This window comes from Aegilops tauschii, chromosome 5 (assembly GCF_002575655.3).
Source record: "Aegilops tauschii subsp. strangulata cultivar AL8/78 chromosome 5, Aet v6.0, whole genome shotgun sequence".
NCBI classification, from domain to species: Eukaryota; Viridiplantae; Streptophyta; class Magnoliopsida; order Poales; family Poaceae; genus Aegilops; species Aegilops tauschii.
The window spans coordinates 583694735-583711824 of record NC_053039.3 but is presented as its reverse complement, the minus strand read 5'-3'; the positions used below and the strand labels follow the sequence as shown (position 1 = coordinate 583711824).

Sequence of the window (17090 nt, the reverse complement as noted above, 5' to 3'; positions counted from 1 at the left end):
CGTATTTCATCTTGCAAAGATTGATACCACTAGGAAGATGTCTCCGAGAGATTTCATCGTAATTCCTAGTCATACGAGTTAGTTTGTAGCATGGTTGAAAACAAAACAATTTCAGACGTCACCAAAATATGCAAAATTTTGAAGCAGATTTCAGATTACTTTGGGGTTGTGAGTTTCCAGTATTCACTAAATTTTGATAAAGTTAATAAACCTTAAAAAAATAAGAGTACTTGTAAACTGGCTCAAAATTTCGGGGTTCCAAATATTTGAGACCCACCAAAATATGAAATTTCAGCCCCCAAAGGCATTGTTGTACATGTAACAGTTGTGATTATGAATAACGTTATGGATGTTTTCTATTAAAAAAATGTATTTTCTGTGTCCTCAGTTTGAGAGAGACGGACGAGACAAGAATAGTAGTAGCAGGTGGCAGGCCGGCGTGGATGGACCAAAAAATGGCATTCCTGCATCCGTCTTTCCTGGCTGCCTGCCTGACTGACTGCCTTCCTTCCTCAACAAACCACAATCTCTACCGATTAATTAAGATCCTGGTAATTAATTACATGCATTCGTTAATTCCCTCTCCTCTCCTGTAATCGATCGATTCATTCATTCAGTCTTCCTTGTTAATTTCATTCATTTAATTCTGATTATGCATGATGCGTGCGTTGCCTCGTAGCAGCGCGCTAGGATTGGAGTTGGAGATCATTTCATTCATTCCTGATTATTCTTCTTCTGCTGTTATTGTCTTGATGATGATGCATGCAGATCCACCGTGTTCATGTTGTGAGCTCATCGGGTGCGCCGGCGGTCGACCTGCGGTGGTGCCGGTGCCATGGACGAGGAGGAGGAGATTGAGGGGGTGCCGGCCTTCTTCCACCGCCACCCTCTCCTCCTCTGCTTCCTCCTCTTCCTCGCCTTCACCTACGCCTTCGTCTACCCCGTCTTCGCCTTCATCCTCGTCGCCGCCCCGGTCCTCGTCCTCACCGCCCTCCTCCTCGGCCTCGTCCTCCACAGCGTGCCCCAGGATCATGACCCGCATGTCTACAACAAGATCAGCCACCGCCCACCACAATGCCAACCAAGCACCAGACATCACCACCGACCCTCCGACGAATCCAGCGACGACTCCTCATCCTCCGTCGACGAAAATGACCACCACCCACCCACCATGTCCACCGCCACCTCGCACGCCTCCTTCCCCGACACCGCCGCCAACACCGAATCAGAATCAACCGACTCTGACCACGAAGGAAAGCAGCACAACCACCAGCGGTCCGAGAAAAAGGACGCGGTGCGGGCGGTCGCGTGGACGGCCGATGACGCCAAGAGCATCGAGAACATCGGCTCGCTTGAGCTCGAGATGAACGCCACCGTCGAGAAGCTCATGTCCAGGCGTCGCGCCCGCGGCCACCAGCGACCTCTCCACCACCACCACCAGCACGTCATGGAGCTCGACGACCCGTCCAAGCTCAGCATCGCCACCAGGAAGAGGAACCCCTTCGACCTCGACGGGCCCTACGACGAGGACGACAACTTCCCCGACTCCGCACCCTCCATGCTCGGCCTACGCCCCTCGCGCAACCCCTTCTTCGATGATGTGGACGACGGTCTCCGTCTCCAAGCACCACCGCAGCCGTCGTCCATCCCGGAGGCGGGGGCGGCGGCGCAGAAGAACGCCATGCTGTTCCGACGGCATGAGAGCTTCACCGTGGGTGCGCCGTACGTGAGCGACTTCCGGCCATCCCGCTTCAGGCCCTACTTCGTCACCGAGAAGATGCAGGGCCAGCCGGTGACAGTTCCCGAGGCCAGCCGCAAGAGCAGCTCCTCGTCCACGTCTTCCTCCTCTGCGGGTGCCACTGCCTATGCCTATGCCTATGCCTACGCCTCCGCCAACAAAGAAGAAGAGGCAGCAGCAGAACAAGAAGAAGCTTTGGCAGCAGCAGAAGCAATGTCGGAGGAGGTGAAGCCTGGCGTTGAGTACAGCAGCAGGTCTCATGAGGTGGCGGCGGTGGACGTGGAGCTCATCAGCGACTCTTCCGACGATGACATGACACTGCCTGGTGGCCATGCCCATAAAGGGCAGCATGTACAGGCACAGCAGCAGCAGCAGCAGGAGGTGGCTGAGCAAGAGCAGCAAATGAAGATGGAGCAGGAGCAGCAGATGAAGCAGCAGCAGGAGGAGCAGATGAAGATGAAGGTGCAGCAGGAGCAGCGAATGAAGCAGCAGTTGGCTGAGCAGGAGCAGCGAATGAAGCAGGCGGCTGAGCAAGAGCAGCAAATGAAGATGCAAATGCAGCAGCAGCAGCAGCTGGCGTTATCAGACGACGACGAGGGGGATTCGTTTGAGGTGGAGAGCATCACGAAACAAGTGGCAGCGGCGGCGGCGGGCAAAACCAAACAGCTTGAGACAGATCCTGCATACGACTATAGCCCGTCAAAGACGGAGAAGGCAGCATTTGCCCAGTTACCTCCTCCGGCGCCGCCAAATAAGCTGCAGACGATGCGGAGAGTGTTCTCAGAAGAAGACGCGGATGAGCCATGGGCAGCGCCGAGTGAACTGGAGGAGACAGCTGAGAATGAGGGCAGGGAGCAAGACCCTCCTCTTTCTGCTCCTGCTGCTGGTGCTGCCCCTCCTCTTTCTGCGGCCGCCAAGAAAGCTATCGGCAAGTCCACCAAGGCGTACAAGCCGCCATCCAAGAAGGCAGTCTTAGGCTTCTTCCGCAAGTGACACACAACACAACCAAACTCTTCTCTTCTCTTCTCTTCTCTTCTGTAGTCTCAGGACCTCAATGTAAAAAACCCAAGGAAGAAAGCAAATACCCTTTTACTGACTGGCATGATTATTGCCTGACCTGGCTCTGTACATTATTATGTAGCTAGGAAGATATTCCTTACTTCATCATATCGTAACGAATCTTTATGCTTTAGCAATGCACCACGCTAATTATTCCATCTCAAATGTACTCACTCGGATTCCTTGTCTGACCACCAAGCAACCGAAAAATGCCCACCAACGCTATATCCCACCTCATACCCCTATGCCTTGGCCATCTTTCTGCATTCATCAAACACCATGAATGCTGCCCTCACACTTGTCTCCTTCCAGTCTCCCTCTCTCAACCCAAAACAGCGCCTGTTGTCCCGGCGACACAAGATAAGCGCCAAGTGGGGGAAGAGCCAACAATGTTCGCCAAAGCCCATACGATAAATACCAGGGCCAAAAGCAACCAGGGGCCTCAACAAAGCTTTCCATGGAGATGGAGATAATGCCTTGACAGATGCGATTCAGGAGTTCTACTCCTCCCTCAATGACAAGGACATCGCACGGCTCATGGAGCTGATTGACCCTGACTGCACCGTCGAGCACGCTTCATATTACAAACCACTCAACTTCAAGGTTTTACCCGCACCTCATTCTCTCATCTGCTCCAATATCTCTGCATATCTGACCATCAAGGCAATAAATAAATAAATAAATAAATTAGAACCAAGTTCTCATACTCACAACAATAAAAACAACTTTGCTGCTGCATGCAGAAGACGATGAGCTACTTCGCAAGGCTCATGGGATCCATGGGGGAGAATGCCAAATTTGCTATCGATGAGGTTTGTCAAGGAGTAGAACCCACTATTGCTGTAGTAATGTGGCACCTTGGTAAGATCCTGCAGCGTGGAAATTTTTTGCATTATAAGTGGCAGGCAGCCTGGTAGTACGTACATGCTAATGATATATCACCTTGTTGCAGAGTGGAAGGGTAAGATCATCCCGTTTACCCAAGGCCTTAGTTTCTACACGTGTTCGCCAAACGGAGAAGAGCTTCTTATCAGGTAGCAGAGATTCTCAAGAAAACATATTCTCAAAATTTCCATATTTATAATATTAATACCGTGTTTCTATATTTCCATCCATCTCTTGAAGATTATATTTCTTTTAGATGTACTCCCTCTGTAAAGAAATATAAGAGCCTTCTAAACGCTCTTATATTTCTTTACGGAGGGAGTAATAAATAAATGTTTTCACCCACGCCACACTGCAGGAAAGTTGATATCTTCAACGAGTCACCTGTGAAACAAGGAAACCGGGCATTGGTAGGCATAAATAATTCTGCTGCTGCATCCAACTATATACTTATATTTCTTAGTCTGACTACCTCTAGCTAATTGCCTTTCATGAAATATTCCAATCTCTACAGGACATACTTCATTCCGTTGCCTATTCATTCGACAAAAATCCAGAATCAGCTGAAAGTATGTGCTTCCTAAATTCAACATTTTAGTACAGTGATAAACTAGAACCACTTAAAACCCAGCTAAGCATGGAAGTACACATGCAGAAATTCTACAGGACACAGAAGGACTTGGGTCCTTTGTCAAGCTTTACGAACTCTGCGTGGAGCTTATCGCGCGTCTTTTCAAATTTGTGGCGGGTGGATTGATTACGGGACTCCTCATTTTGTATAGCATATGCAAGGAGTTGATGTAAGGAGGCAATACCACAGCCCACAGGAAATCAGAAGAATAGCAATTCTCAAAGATACCCTGTGATGCTGGTTTGTTTCATCCTATTCTTGCTTTCCTGCATGTGTAACAAAAAAGGGCGTCATCTCACTCTTAAAAGAAAATGACTGTCGGTGTTTGTAGGGATGTGTATTGTTGTAAGAAGACAGAAAGTACTGTCACATTCTAATATTACTATTGTGCCTATGTGTTATTCCATGGTTGTGCGTGGGAGTGGGATGGTGAATTCCTTGGTCAACTAACTATAAGTGGATACCATCATACCATAACTCTGCATTGACTCTACAAGAGTATGGTTTCAGTACGTCAACAAGTCAGACTGGATGGGCATGGCCTCCGCCTCTGTACTGGCTCATTTGTGATTGCAGCAGCAAGAGCAGGAGCAGGAGGCATTGGAACAATTACCTATGGCGCAACCAAGTAAGCTGGCGTCCATGCGGAAAGTATTCAAAGAAAGAAGTTGGGAAGTCGAGCAAGCACAAGCCACCCTCCAAGAAGGCAGTCTTAGGCTTATCCTTCTTCTTCTTCTTCTTCTTCTTCAGGGAAACTCAATGTAAAGCATATATAGCAAAAGGAAAACCAAGGAACAAAGCAGCAATACCTTTTCACAGATTGGCATGCATGATTCTTACCTTGCCTGCCTCTATATATTATAGTGGAAGTGATTCCTTACTTGATATGGTAACCAACAAATGTTTATGCTTTAACAGTGCACCACGCAAATTCCATTTGATGCCAGGAAGCTTCTTCCCCTATAGGCTATATATATATATATACTCTCAGATTCATTCTCTAACCAGCAAGCAACTAGAAATGCCCACAAACTCTATATCATACCTCATTCCACTATGCCTTCACCTCTTTCTGCATGCAAACACCCAAACACCATGAATTCTGCCCTCACACATATCTCCTTCCAGTCTCCCTCTTTCAACCTAATACAGCGCCCGCAGTCCCGCCACCAGCAGATCAGCATCAAGTGGAGGAAGAGGCAACAATGTTCAGCAAAGCCCATACGAGCCATACCAGGGCCGAATGCAACCGGTGCTTACGGTGGAGGTAATGCCTTACCATCTTCACCCCTGACAGATGTGATTCAGGAGTTCTACTCCTCCCTCAATGATAAGGACATCACACGACTCGAGAAGCTGATTTCCCTTGATTGCGTCATCGAGGACACTGCATATTATAAACCGCTGGACGTCAAGGTTTTACCCGCATGCATCTCACTTTCTCATCTGCTCCAATATCTCTGCATATTTAACCATCAGGCTATTATTAATTTAAAGCCAGGTTCCCATACTCGGAATTCACAGAAACAACTTTGATGCATGCAGAATGCCCGTACCTACTTCACAAGGCTTATCAAAGTTATGGGGAAGAATGCCAAATTTGCTATCGATGAGGTTTGTCAAGGAGTAGAACCCACTGTTGCAGTAATGTGGCACCTTGGTAAGATCCTCCTGCACCATGGAATTGGAATTATAAGTGTCAGCCAAAGGCAATACTGGTTGCTAGAGGATAAGGATTTTTTTTATTTATTTTTTGCTAATATTGAGGGCAAGGATAATACAGTAGTATCATCATGCTGCTTGTTGCAGAGTGGCGCGGAGAGATCATCCCATTTGCCAAGGGCTGCAGTTTCTTCATGTGTTCAGCAAATGGATCAGCCCTTCTTATTAGGTATATGAGATTAAAAGCTACTCTAGAGAGCATATGATACAGTGTTTCAGAGTTTCCATCCATGTCAGGCAAGCTGTTGGAACTATAATGCTTTAGTGGTTATATTCCGTATGCTTTTTTTGTTTGGAAACTAGGGTTTGGCCTCTAGATAGATAATTTTCTCTTGGAGGTAATGCTCCCCTTGACCTGACATAGAAATGTTTTCACCCACCCTGCAGGAAAGTTCATATCTTCGACGAGTCACCCATGAAACCAGGAAAGCTGGCATTGGTACGCGTACTAACGAGCTCCTTTTTTTCCTGCGGCACCCAACTAAAATATTAGTTCCATTTAAAATCTTAATGAAATATTCCAATGCTTACAGGAAATACTTAATTTTGTGACCAACGTGTTCGACACATTCCCATATATAGCTAAAGGTATGCTCTTCATCAAATCATCTGTTTAGTATAAACTATTATTGGTTAAAATCCAGCTAAGCATGGAATTACACGTGCAGGTTTCCTAAAGAATAAAGAAGCACTAGCTCGGTTCTTCGCGAGGTTTTATAAATTCTGCGGGCCTTTTATCGTCCCTCTTGTTGCATATTATACCGACGTCCCTATTCTTGCATATTATACCCGCTTCTGGTCATATGTGGCACAAGGATTGACTATGCTGCTCAACATGTTGTATAACATATTCAAGCGGTTCCTGTAATGAACTACTATCACTGAGAATTCTACATTCAGAAGAATAGCAATTCTCGAAGGTACCCTGTGTGGTTGCAATCAATTACCGGTAACATCACGGGTGAAGGATCAGCGAAGGACCTACAACAACCAGCTGCAGTTTGGGGATTGTCAATGGCTCAGAATATTCCACATGATGTTGGTTTGTTTCCCAGGGGCTTCCTGCTTTGCTCCTGTGAAACGGAAATGGACATCATTTTACTCTTAAAAGGAAATGGCCGTTAGCGTAGGGATGTATATAACCACAGGATAATGTTGTAAGAAGAACTGACCAATACCATTGTTACATTCTAATATTACTAATTTGCAGCATCGAATAAAATGCCTAGCCCTGGCAGCAACGTAAAGATATTTGTTTCCGTCTGTAGCATTAGATATTCCATTTGAAGCTTGAAATTGATTCCATGTTCCAGATTATTTTCCCTTTTTCTGGGAGTAAAATATAGAGGTAAAGAATGCTTCAGTCCAATGCAAGACAAAATAATTATCACTTAGAGTTGGACATAATGCTTACCAGAACTCAAATCATTGACGTTGTATGAGAGGCTTCTTCCGGAAGTGACAGCAACAAAACTCAGTGGCTACTTCCTCTTCCTCTTCCCCTTCCCCTTTCCCTTCCTCCTTCCCTTTCCTTTCCCAAGATATACATACATACAGTCTTCTCTTTCTCTTCCTCTTTCTTCCTTCCTTGACAAGTCCCTCCTTTATCTTCTTTTCTGTAGACAACCAAGGAACTCAATGTAAAGTAAATCAGAGCATAAAGAAAACCAAGGAACAAAGTTATACTACCCTTTTACAGATTGGCATGATACTTGCCTGGCCTGACTCCATAAATTATGTAGCAAGACATTCCTTACTTCATATCGTAACAAATCTTTATGCTTTAGCAATGCACCACGCTAATTATTCCATGCCAGGAAGCCTCCCTGCTATACTCAGATCCATTCTCTAATAGCCAAGCAACCAAATGTGCCCAGCAACACTATATCACACCTCATTCCTCTATGCCTTCACATCTTTCTGCATTCAAACACCCAAACGCCATGAACTCTGCCCTCACGCTTGTCTCTTTCCAGTCTCCCTCTTTCAACCTAAAACAACGCCCACTGTCCCAGCGCCAGCAGATAAGCGTCGAGTGGGGGAAGAGGCAACAATATTCGCCAAAGCCCAGACGAGCGATACCAGGGCCAAATGCAACGGGGGGACTCAACAATGCTGACCGCGGAGGTAATACCTTACCATCTTCACCCATGACAAATGTGATCCAGGAGTTCTACTCTTCCCTCAATGACAAGGACATCACACGGCTCACGGAGCTGATTGACCCTGATTGCACCGTCAAGCACACTTCATATTATAAACCACTGGACATCAAGGTTTTACCCGCACCTCATTCTCTCATATGCTCCAAGAACTCATGGTTGAGTCCTCTGCATATTTGACCATCAAGCTATTAATTTAAAACAAGGTTCCCATACTCACAACAACTACTTTGCTGCCTGCAGAATACGATTACCTACTTCGCAAGGCTTATGGAAGCTATGAGAAAGAATGTCAAATTTGCTATTGATGAGGTTTGTCAAGGGGTAGAACCCACTGTAGCTGCAGCAATGTGGCACCTTGGTAAGTTCCTGTAGCATGGAATTCAAACAAGCAAGTGGCGGGCAATCTGGTAAGCGATAATGACATCATCTTGTTGCAGAGTGGAATGGTAAGATCATACCATTTACCAAAGGCTGCAGTTTCCACATGTGTTCAGCAAAAGGAGAAGCGCTTCTTATTAGGTAGCTGAAATTGAAATTGATACCCACTCGTGATAGCATATTCTCTAACTACACAAGATTGTGCTCTCACCTTGGTATTCTCTTTCTTTCTAATGTCGCATGTTCTCTAATTGACACCGCAGGAAAGTCCACATCTTCAACGAGTCACCAGTGAAACCAGTAAATCTGGCATTGGTAGGCATACTATTACTAATAGCTTATTTTTGCTGCTGCATCCAACTATATTAGTCTGATTGACGAATACCTCTAGCTAATTGCCCTCCATGAATGTTTCCAATTCTTACAGGACATACTTCTATTTGTTACCTTTTTGTTCGACCTACTTCCAAAACAAGCTGAAGGTATGTATATATGTGCCTTTTCAAATCAACTCTTCAGTAGTATAAACCATAATACTACCTGAAATCCAGCTAAGCATGAAAGAATATATACATGCAGATTTTCTACAGAATCCAGAAGCACTAGTCCAGTCCTGCGTGAAGTTTTACAAATTCCTCCTGGAGCCTGTTATCGTGTACCTTCTTGCATATTCTATCCGCTTCTGGTCATTTGTTGTGAAGCTTTACAAATTATACGTGGAGCCTATTATCGTGCATCTTCTTGCATATAATTTCCGCTTCTGGTCATTTGTGGCACGAAGATTGGATACGGTGCTCGACGTTTTGTATAACATATTCAAGCAATTCATGTAAGGAACTAATATCACAGAAAATTCTACATTCAGAAGAATAGTCACCATGTGGTTGCAATCAATTACCGCCAACATCACGAGTGAAGGATCAGAGAAGGACCTATAAGAACCAGCCACACTTCGGCAAATGTCGATGGATCAGAATCTTCCACATGATGTTTATTTGTTTCCCAACACTTATCCTATCCTTGCCCCTGTGAAGAAGAAATGAACATCATTTCGCTCTTATAAAATTGCTGTTAGTGCAGGGATGTATAAATATAACCACAAGATATTGCTGTAACAAGTAGCCAGAAATACTACTGTCACATTCTTATATTTTCCTGACAGCATACATAAAATTGTCCCCTAGAAATTCTGCCCACGTATTCTTCTGTATAAACTGTTGTGTCATTCTACAATCTATGCATGTTCGCGGTTTTTCTAATTTTCTTCGAGAGGCTACCCCACAATCTGTATACTACACAAATTATCTATTTACGTATGTGGCATTAGATATTCTATCTGAAGCTATTTAGAGTTTAGACCAAGCATTCTGCCTGTCTTAGCACATGACGCTTACCAGAACTCAAATCATTGACATTGTATACTGACTAAGTGGATACCACATACCATACTCTGCAGTGACTCTCAAAGAGCTTGATTCAGAATGGGGTGGAACATAATCTATTTTGTTTTTATAGAATGTCTCATGTGATTTCAATGCAGAGGAATTTCTACAAAAATCCTTGAAGAGGAAAAGGACCACTGACAAAATCCTGCGTTGCTCTTGTCGTAAGCCCATGCTCGATGTTGAAAGAAATAGCCTGAGGAATAATCCTTGTGGCTCTTATTTTTTGGTGGGAAGCCTTGTGGCCCTTGGGAAATCCATATAGGAAGCATCCAAGAACCTGGCAGAGAAACAGATCTTAGCTCGCATCGGTTAGGCTTGAGCTTGAATATCTGCATCGCTCTTCATCCTGTGGGCATGTACACCACACTCATGTTTCCAAGGAGCACCACTGATGCCTGAAAGCATATTCTGAAATACTGTGTCCGATGGGTATAACTCCAGTGCCTTCCTTGTGATATTTTCTGCGACAGACAGATCATTATGGAGCTCGCAAAATGCTAACAGATTCTTGTACATGGACACGTCAGGCCGGATGGGCATGGCCTCAATGGTGCATGCCGCCTCCGTAAGACGACCCGCTCGTCCTAACATATCCAGAAAGAGCGTGTAGTGGCTCCTTTCTGGGGAAACACCAAACGAATTCCTCATAGAGTTGAAATGGTTGATGCCAATGTCAACCAAGGCACCGTGAGTGCAGGCATAAAGGACAGCAGAGAAAGTGATGCTATCAGGCTGTGCCCCAGCCAATGTCATGTCTTCGAAAACCGACAGCGCTTCATAATAGCACCCATTATTGTATGCCAGCCCAGATATTAGTGTGTTCCACGACACAACACTTGGCTCCCTGATTGAGTGGAAAACACTCTTAGCATCCTCCACACACTTATGCTTGCTGTACATGTTGATAAGGCTGTTGGAAACTGAGACCTGACTGCTCAATCCCAATTTCAGCGAGCAGCAGTGCAAGTGCTTCCCAGGCTCTATGGATGGCAAGGTCGCAGCAGCAGAGAGGAAGCAGGCGAGACTGAAACCGTCGATACGAACCTCCTCACGAAACATGTGGACTACCATCTCAAGGGCCTTGCTTGGAAGGCCGATCTGATTCAGCCCCTTTGCAAGGCTTGTGTATGTGAGGTTGTCCCTTGCACAGGCCATTGTTGTCGCAACTGCCCACGCGTCATCCATTCTTGCAAACCTGGAATAAAGATGGACCAGCGAGTTCCCGACAGACACATCCAAAGATCCAAGGCTGGTCTTGAGCACGTAAGCATGGATTTTTGTAGCATGTAGGAAAGAGTCTGATTCTGAGGAGGAGCTGCAGCCCTTGAGAAGGGTGGAGACGGTGAATGAGTTGGGTTGCACCTCGCTGGCCCGCATCTCTGCGAACGCCGCAAATGCATCCTTGTCTCTGCCATGGCGTGCAAGTCCAGCGATCAAGGCGGTCCAGGACACCACATTCGGGCGGTCTGTGGCACTGAACGCATGGAGCAGGTCGAGCAAACGGGCGGATGACTTGCTGTAGAAGTCGACGAGCGCGTTGCAGACAGAGATGTCGCGCTCCAGAGCAAACTTGAAGACGCGGGCATGGAGCTGCCGTCCAGTCTCAATCTGTGACGCCTGGGGCTGGGCAGAGGAAGAAGAAGCACAGGCGGTGATGATCCCGGAGAAGGTGAAGGCACTGGGCAGCACGCCAGCCTGCTCCATGTGACGGAACATGCGCAGAGCGGCCTGGAGGTCTCCTGCCCGCGAGTAGCCGGCAATCATGGCCGTCCAGAGCACGACGTCCGTGTCGGGCGTGGAGCAGAGCACGGCGTGCGCGTGGTCCATGAAGCCACAGCTGGAGTACATGTGGAGGAGCGCGGTCTTGAGCACCAGGTTGAGGTCGGCCCCCCAACGGAGGAGCTGCGCGTGGAGCTGCCTCCCGTGGCAGCACAGCTGCCTGGAGGCGCAGAGTGCCAGCAGGTTGGCGAAGGTGTGCTCGGTGGGCGGGGCGGCGCCGGCGGCAAGCATGCGAGGGTAGAGCGCGAGGGCCTGTGCCCAGTCCCCGGCGCGGACGAAAGCCGACATCATGGCGGTGTAGGCGACGGCGTCCCTGCGCGGCATTTCGTCGAACAGGCTGGCGGCGGCCGGGAGGTCGGAGCGGGCGGCGGAGTAGAAGGCGAGCAGGGAGCAGGCGAGGACGGGGTTGGAGGCGGCGAGGCCCCGGCGGCACGCCTGCGCGTGTATCTGGTAAGCCAGGCGGGCGTCGCGGCAGCGGAGGAGCGCCGAGTAGGCGAGCTCGTCGACCGCGGCGGCCGGGTGGGCGGCGAGGACGCGGCGGAAGACGGTGAGCGCGGCGGCGTGGCGGCCGGCGAGCGCGTGGTCGGCTACGGCCGCGGCCCACGAAGCCGCCGCGCGCCTCTGGCTCTGGCATGGCGCTGGCAGCCGCAGCCGGAGCGGCATATTCTTCTTCTTTCTGGCTGGCGCTCAGTCAGAGTCAGAGTCAGCTACAGCTGCATAAAAATCCATTCTTTCTTCTTGTGAATCTATTCACTTTCTTTCCATTCAGTTTTCAAAAATACTATTACCTCTGTTCCTAAATATAAGTCGTTGGGGGAGTTCCCTCAACGACTTATATTTGGGAACGGAGGGAGTAGTAGAAGACTGAATTTATCTACTCCAGATATAATCCAATTCATTCATTCATTCTCCCAAATCCAAATGTATTCATTCATCCAGATAGACTGAATCTATTTATTTGTTATCTACAACTAATAGATGCTTTGGTAGTAATCTTTTTCATTCATTTTTCCAAATCCAAATGGACTCAAGATGTTGACATGATCTCATTCATTCATTTTTAGGTTGCTCAACAAGAGATGCATTTTCTCTAACTATCACCAATAATAAAAGATAACAACAATAAAAGTGAAGTGGCATTCTTAGATTGATCTGATTATAAGTCAAGTGAGCTTGATTGGATTGGATTGGATTGGATGCATCTCATTGTGCTGTCTTCTCTTCTGTTACACAATCAAAATGTAAAAAAACAAAATTCTCACAGCACCACAAAAGGACAGCCACTCTTATATATGTAACTATCACATGTTTCTTTTGTGCAGAAAATCAAATCAAATCAAATAAGACCCTCCTCCCTTGAGCTCCTTCCTTCCTTCCTTCCTTCCTTCTAAGGAAGATCATCCTCCTCCTCCCCTTCCGATTCGTCCGCTACGACCACGAGCCGCAACGGACCGCCAAACAGTCTACTCAACAGCGTTTGGTTCAGACCTCCTATCCCTCGCGCCGTGCCAGAATGCCAGATCCTTGACGCCAGGCCCTGCCACCTGCTGCGCCCATCGTCCCGTGACGGTTCACGGCGGGGAACGCCGCATGTACGGGGATCCAGATAGTAGTTCAGGACCAGGCCGTTCCCGCGAGGAACGACCCCCAGGTCTCGGGACAGTGCCTTCCCCACTATTTGGACATGAGATATGCTGGAAAGGAAGCACAATGAGGTAAGTACATCTGTGCGATGGGGGAAAAAAACGAATTATCTACCTCCACACAGTTGCACGGAAACTCACCATATGTAGTAGAGGCCATCGATTGCCTGTTTCTGAACTCTCCCAAGAAGCTCAACCTTCACCACCCCGCCAATACACAGAACCGGCCGTGGTAACTTGAAGGATTGCAAAACATTTTCCTGGAATATTTATCACACATAATAATGTTACTCACTCAGCAGTTTTACATACTAGAGCACAAGGCGACTGCAAACATCTACCCCCTCCGTACCAAAATATAAGATCTTCTGCAAAAACGTCTTATATATTTTGGTACAGCGGGAGTAGATATTATTAAACAAAAAAATCCAAGTGACCTTTGTAATAAAAACTTTAAGAACACTGCTAGAGATAGGTCGATCAAATGCGCTTTCTTCATGCTCAGCCTTTTAAGAATGTTCCTGCTCTATGTCAGTTGTTCGACTTTTTTCTATATGAGATCCTTATGTTGAGAGGGTAAAAACGATGTATAGGCCTGGGAATATCAATCGTCTATTAAGCTGACCTGAGAAAACATTATTTTTCAAAAGCAACAAACCTGCAGCATTGGGAATTCTGGAGATGTGTAGGTCCAGACGTAGTTTCTATCATCAATCAACTGGCCTTCATTTTCATCACAGACAAGTGCTTCAGGGCGTAGCGGTGACCTTGGATAGCCCATCTGGATGCGGATGCTCTTTGGCGAATATATGGGATCGCCATGCTGGAAAAACGCTGCAACGACGCATGGTGGGAAGTATTTGTTATTATTTAACACACACACACACACACACACACACACACATGAGGCCTTTTAATTTGTTTTGAACCAGCCATATATACAGAAACCACCAAACCTTTGAATGGCTGCAGCTTGATCTCTTGGATGAGGCAGAGATCGGCCTGGAGGCGATATATGAGGCACTCGGGCACGGCGGGGTCCCTCTGGCCGCCGCTGGACCAGTAGGAGGGCCTGTTGGACTCGAGGTGGTCGACGGGCTCGAGGGTGTTCTCGATGGTCTCGTCAGGGAAGTTGTCGGTGCTGGAGGCGCCGATGCAGTGGATGATGCAGTCCCTGGGCTTGTAGGGCGAGAGGAGGCCGTGGCCAAGGTGCGTGTACACCCTGTGGTCCCGGTGGAGCTTCTCGTCCTCGGCGCTCGGCCCGGTGGTGGTGTCCTGGTCCCGGCGTGCCGGGGTTCTGGAGCCGGAGGTGGTGGTGATGTTGACTTGGGTGAAGGTGGAGACCTCCGGGCAGGCCCGCAGGCACTGCAGCTTGCTGAACTGGTTGTCGATAACTATAGACACAAGACAAGAAAGAGAGATTGAGATTGAGTTACTGAGAATTGGTACTCATGTAGTACTATGTAGGTGTGACTGACTGAAAGAAGTTATCTTTCTATAAGAGAAGAGAAAAAACATGTTAGATAAGTATTGTGATTTAGGGTGGAATTGAATGGATCGGAAAGGAAATCACTAGTGCTTCCTTCCTCCCTAAGCAGAATCTATAATCTAGATATGTAGATAAATACTCCGTACGTACATGGATGAATCGAATAGCGAGGCCAGATCCATCCGAGCAGAGAGAGGTGGAAAGGTACCGAATTGTCGCCAGGATCGGGAGACGGCGGATGCGCGTGCGAGGTCGGCGGGGTGGTGGAGCATGGTGAAGACGGTGACGGAGGTGTCGGGACCCAGGTAGTCGACCAAGTCCGCCGCCGCCGCCGGCGAGGAGGAGGAATCCTCCATGTCCATGGCTCTGGTCGTCCCAATGAAGGAAGGAGAAGGAACCCTAGCTCGCCCGTCCTCTCTTCTGCAATCAATCAATCATTCATTCTCTGCTCTGCTCTGCTCTGATCTCATCTCATCTGAGGGAGAAGCGCGACCGACAAAGAGAAGAAGAAGAGAGATTGGATTGGATTGGATTGGATTGGATTTGGGGGAGGGGAACCGAATCCACCAAAATCCCCCGCTTTGGGTTGGGACCCGTAGGTAGGTAGGTAGGGGAGGGGTGGAGGGGATGCCAGAGTGGACTACTCTTACCAACGGAAATAAAGAAAGAGAGAAAGGGTAAATTCCCTCCTACCCAATTGTCCATGCCACCGCGTCAAAAAAAAATTTATCCATGCCACCAACGGTCAACGCTAGGTTATGATAGAACGACAGTCCGACGGGCGTCTCCGCCGGTTAGCATCCGACATATTCATAACGCCAACCCGGCGCACCGTCCGATGACTACATCCAGTTATTTTAAGTCGCACGGTGAGGTAACCTTAGCCATTTCCTCATTCTCATCTTCTGTATCCCGTCTGCACAGTCACTGCTGCTCCATACTCTCTCTCTCTCTCTCTCTCTCTCTCTCTCTCTCTCTCTCTTCCACTTCCAATTCAAGCTTGTCGTCCGGTCGTCGCCATCGTCCGCACCAAGGTGACATACTACAAGTTGTTCACCCTGGAGCATCGGGCGGAAAATGCGAACCACGGAGGAGCGCCACGCACTGCGGCTAGCCTGCCTCCCGAGTAGGAAGGTTTGACCGAGGAGGAATTGGAAGAGATGGGGCAAGAGGAGATTCAACATGGAGGCCGCGCTGGCAGAGTTTGAGCTCACCCAAACGGAGGACGCGGAGTAGCAGGACATCAGCGAGTCTATCTGGTCTGAGGCGGAGGTGGCGGAAAACCGCCGCTTCATCCACCAGGAGGGACATGGTGCATGATTAGCTCTTCGTGGACAAGGAGGAGGAGCATTCGTTTCACCCGGGATGACCACGAGGCCGGTGACTCCAACAACGAGGTCATCAACGTATCCGATGATGAGTAGTTTAGTTTGCTAGTTTGGGGTGAGGGCGAGGTGATGGTGTCCTCGATTAGGGGTCACTCACTCACCACATCGTCTCTCGGTCAGGTGGGCCGGCAAAGGAGCTCCATGACGGTTCACTAAGGGGCCATCTCAAGGAGGCCCATGCCGCATAGAAGGCATGTTTTCTGGAGACTTGTATACTCCAAGGCTTACAGGTCGTTGCTTGCTCCCGCAAGAGTGGTTGGGATCCCCAGGTGTAATGGTGATGTAGCCTAGAAGCAAGTATTTTTCTCAGTCAGGGAACCAAGGTTATCAATCCAGTACGAGTTTCTCCCAACGAACAAAGTAAGCAGTAAACGTGCACGCATCACAAACATGCTTGTCCCCAACACGACAAGAGGATTATCAATCCCCTTGTTCCCCTTGTCTTGCTAGTTACAACATTAAACGCAAATGATATAGATAATTGGTAACAAAAAATAAAACAGGGCAACAAGGTAAATAATTGTTTTCAGTAAATGAGAATATACCCATGGAGTATAAGTTCATTAGTGACATATTGTAGGATCGAAAGTATGTCTAGAGGGGGGTGATTAGACTACTTGACCAAATAAAAATCTAGCCTTTTCCCAATTTTAAGTCTTGGCAGATTTTAGCAACTTAGCACTAGTCAAGCAATCAACCTACACATGCAAGTCTAAGAGTATAGCAGCGGAATGTAAAACATTGCATATGAAGGTAAGGGAGGAGTTT

General features: G+C 47.7%; 5 protein-coding genes across 5 annotated transcripts; 3 read left to right on the top strand and 2 right to left on the bottom strand.

Annotated features, from left to right (window-relative positions):
* The first annotated feature begins 409 nt into the window (after positions 1 to 409).
* LOC109733673 (uncharacterized) lies at positions 410 to 2741 on the top strand. Its single transcript, XM_020292899.3, has one exon. It carries the CDS (start codon positions 836 to 838, stop codon positions 2729 to 2731), a length of 1896 nt encoding a protein of 631 aa, XP_020148488.2. The 5' UTR covers positions 410 to 835; the 3' UTR covers positions 2732 to 2741.
* A 64-nt stretch (positions 2742 to 2805) lies between these two features.
* LOC141022220 (uncharacterized) lies at positions 2806 to 7359 on the top strand. The gene is made up of 6 exons (XM_073498545.1): positions 2806 to 5729; positions 5859 to 5973; positions 6123 to 6204; positions 6423 to 6474; positions 6569 to 6623; positions 6704 to 7359. The coding sequence occupies exons 1-6, from the start codon at positions 5370 to 5372 to the stop codon at positions 6901 to 6903; spliced, it is 864 nt and encodes a 287-aa protein (XP_073354646.1). The 5' UTR covers positions 2806 to 5369; the 3' UTR covers positions 6904 to 7359.
* Positions 7360 to 7454: 95 nt separating this feature from the next.
* LOC109733671 (uncharacterized) lies at positions 7455 to 9601 on the top strand. The gene is made up of 6 exons (XM_020292896.4): positions 7455 to 8311; positions 8441 to 8558; positions 8638 to 8719; positions 8842 to 8893; positions 9006 to 9060; positions 9158 to 9601. The coding sequence occupies exons 1-6, from the start codon at positions 7940 to 7942 to the stop codon at positions 9409 to 9411; spliced, it is 933 nt and encodes a 310-aa protein (XP_020148485.1). The 5' UTR covers positions 7455 to 7939; the 3' UTR covers positions 9412 to 9601.
* A 367-nt stretch (positions 9602 to 9968) lies between these two features.
* On the bottom strand, positions 9969 to 12505 carry LOC109733670 (pentatricopeptide repeat-containing protein At5g52850, chloroplastic-like). Its single transcript, XM_040391368.3, has one exon. The coding sequence runs from the start codon at positions 12463 to 12465 to the stop codon at positions 10333 to 10335; it is 2133 nt and encodes a 710-aa protein (XP_040247302.1). The 5' UTR covers positions 12466 to 12505; the 3' UTR covers positions 9969 to 10332.
* A 420-nt stretch (positions 12506 to 12925) lies between these two features.
* On the bottom strand, positions 12926 to 15629 carry LOC109733669 (F-box protein At4g00755). The gene is made up of 5 exons (XM_020292894.4): positions 15143 to 15629; positions 14402 to 14839; positions 14104 to 14279; positions 13587 to 13705; positions 12926 to 13496 (listed from the first exon to the last, which is right to left on the bottom strand). Exons 1-5 carry the CDS (start codon positions 15294 to 15296, stop codon positions 13190 to 13192), a joined length of 1194 nt encoding a protein of 397 aa, XP_020148483.1. The 5' UTR covers positions 15297 to 15629; the 3' UTR covers positions 12926 to 13189.
* Positions 15630 to 17090: the final 1461 nt, after the last annotated feature.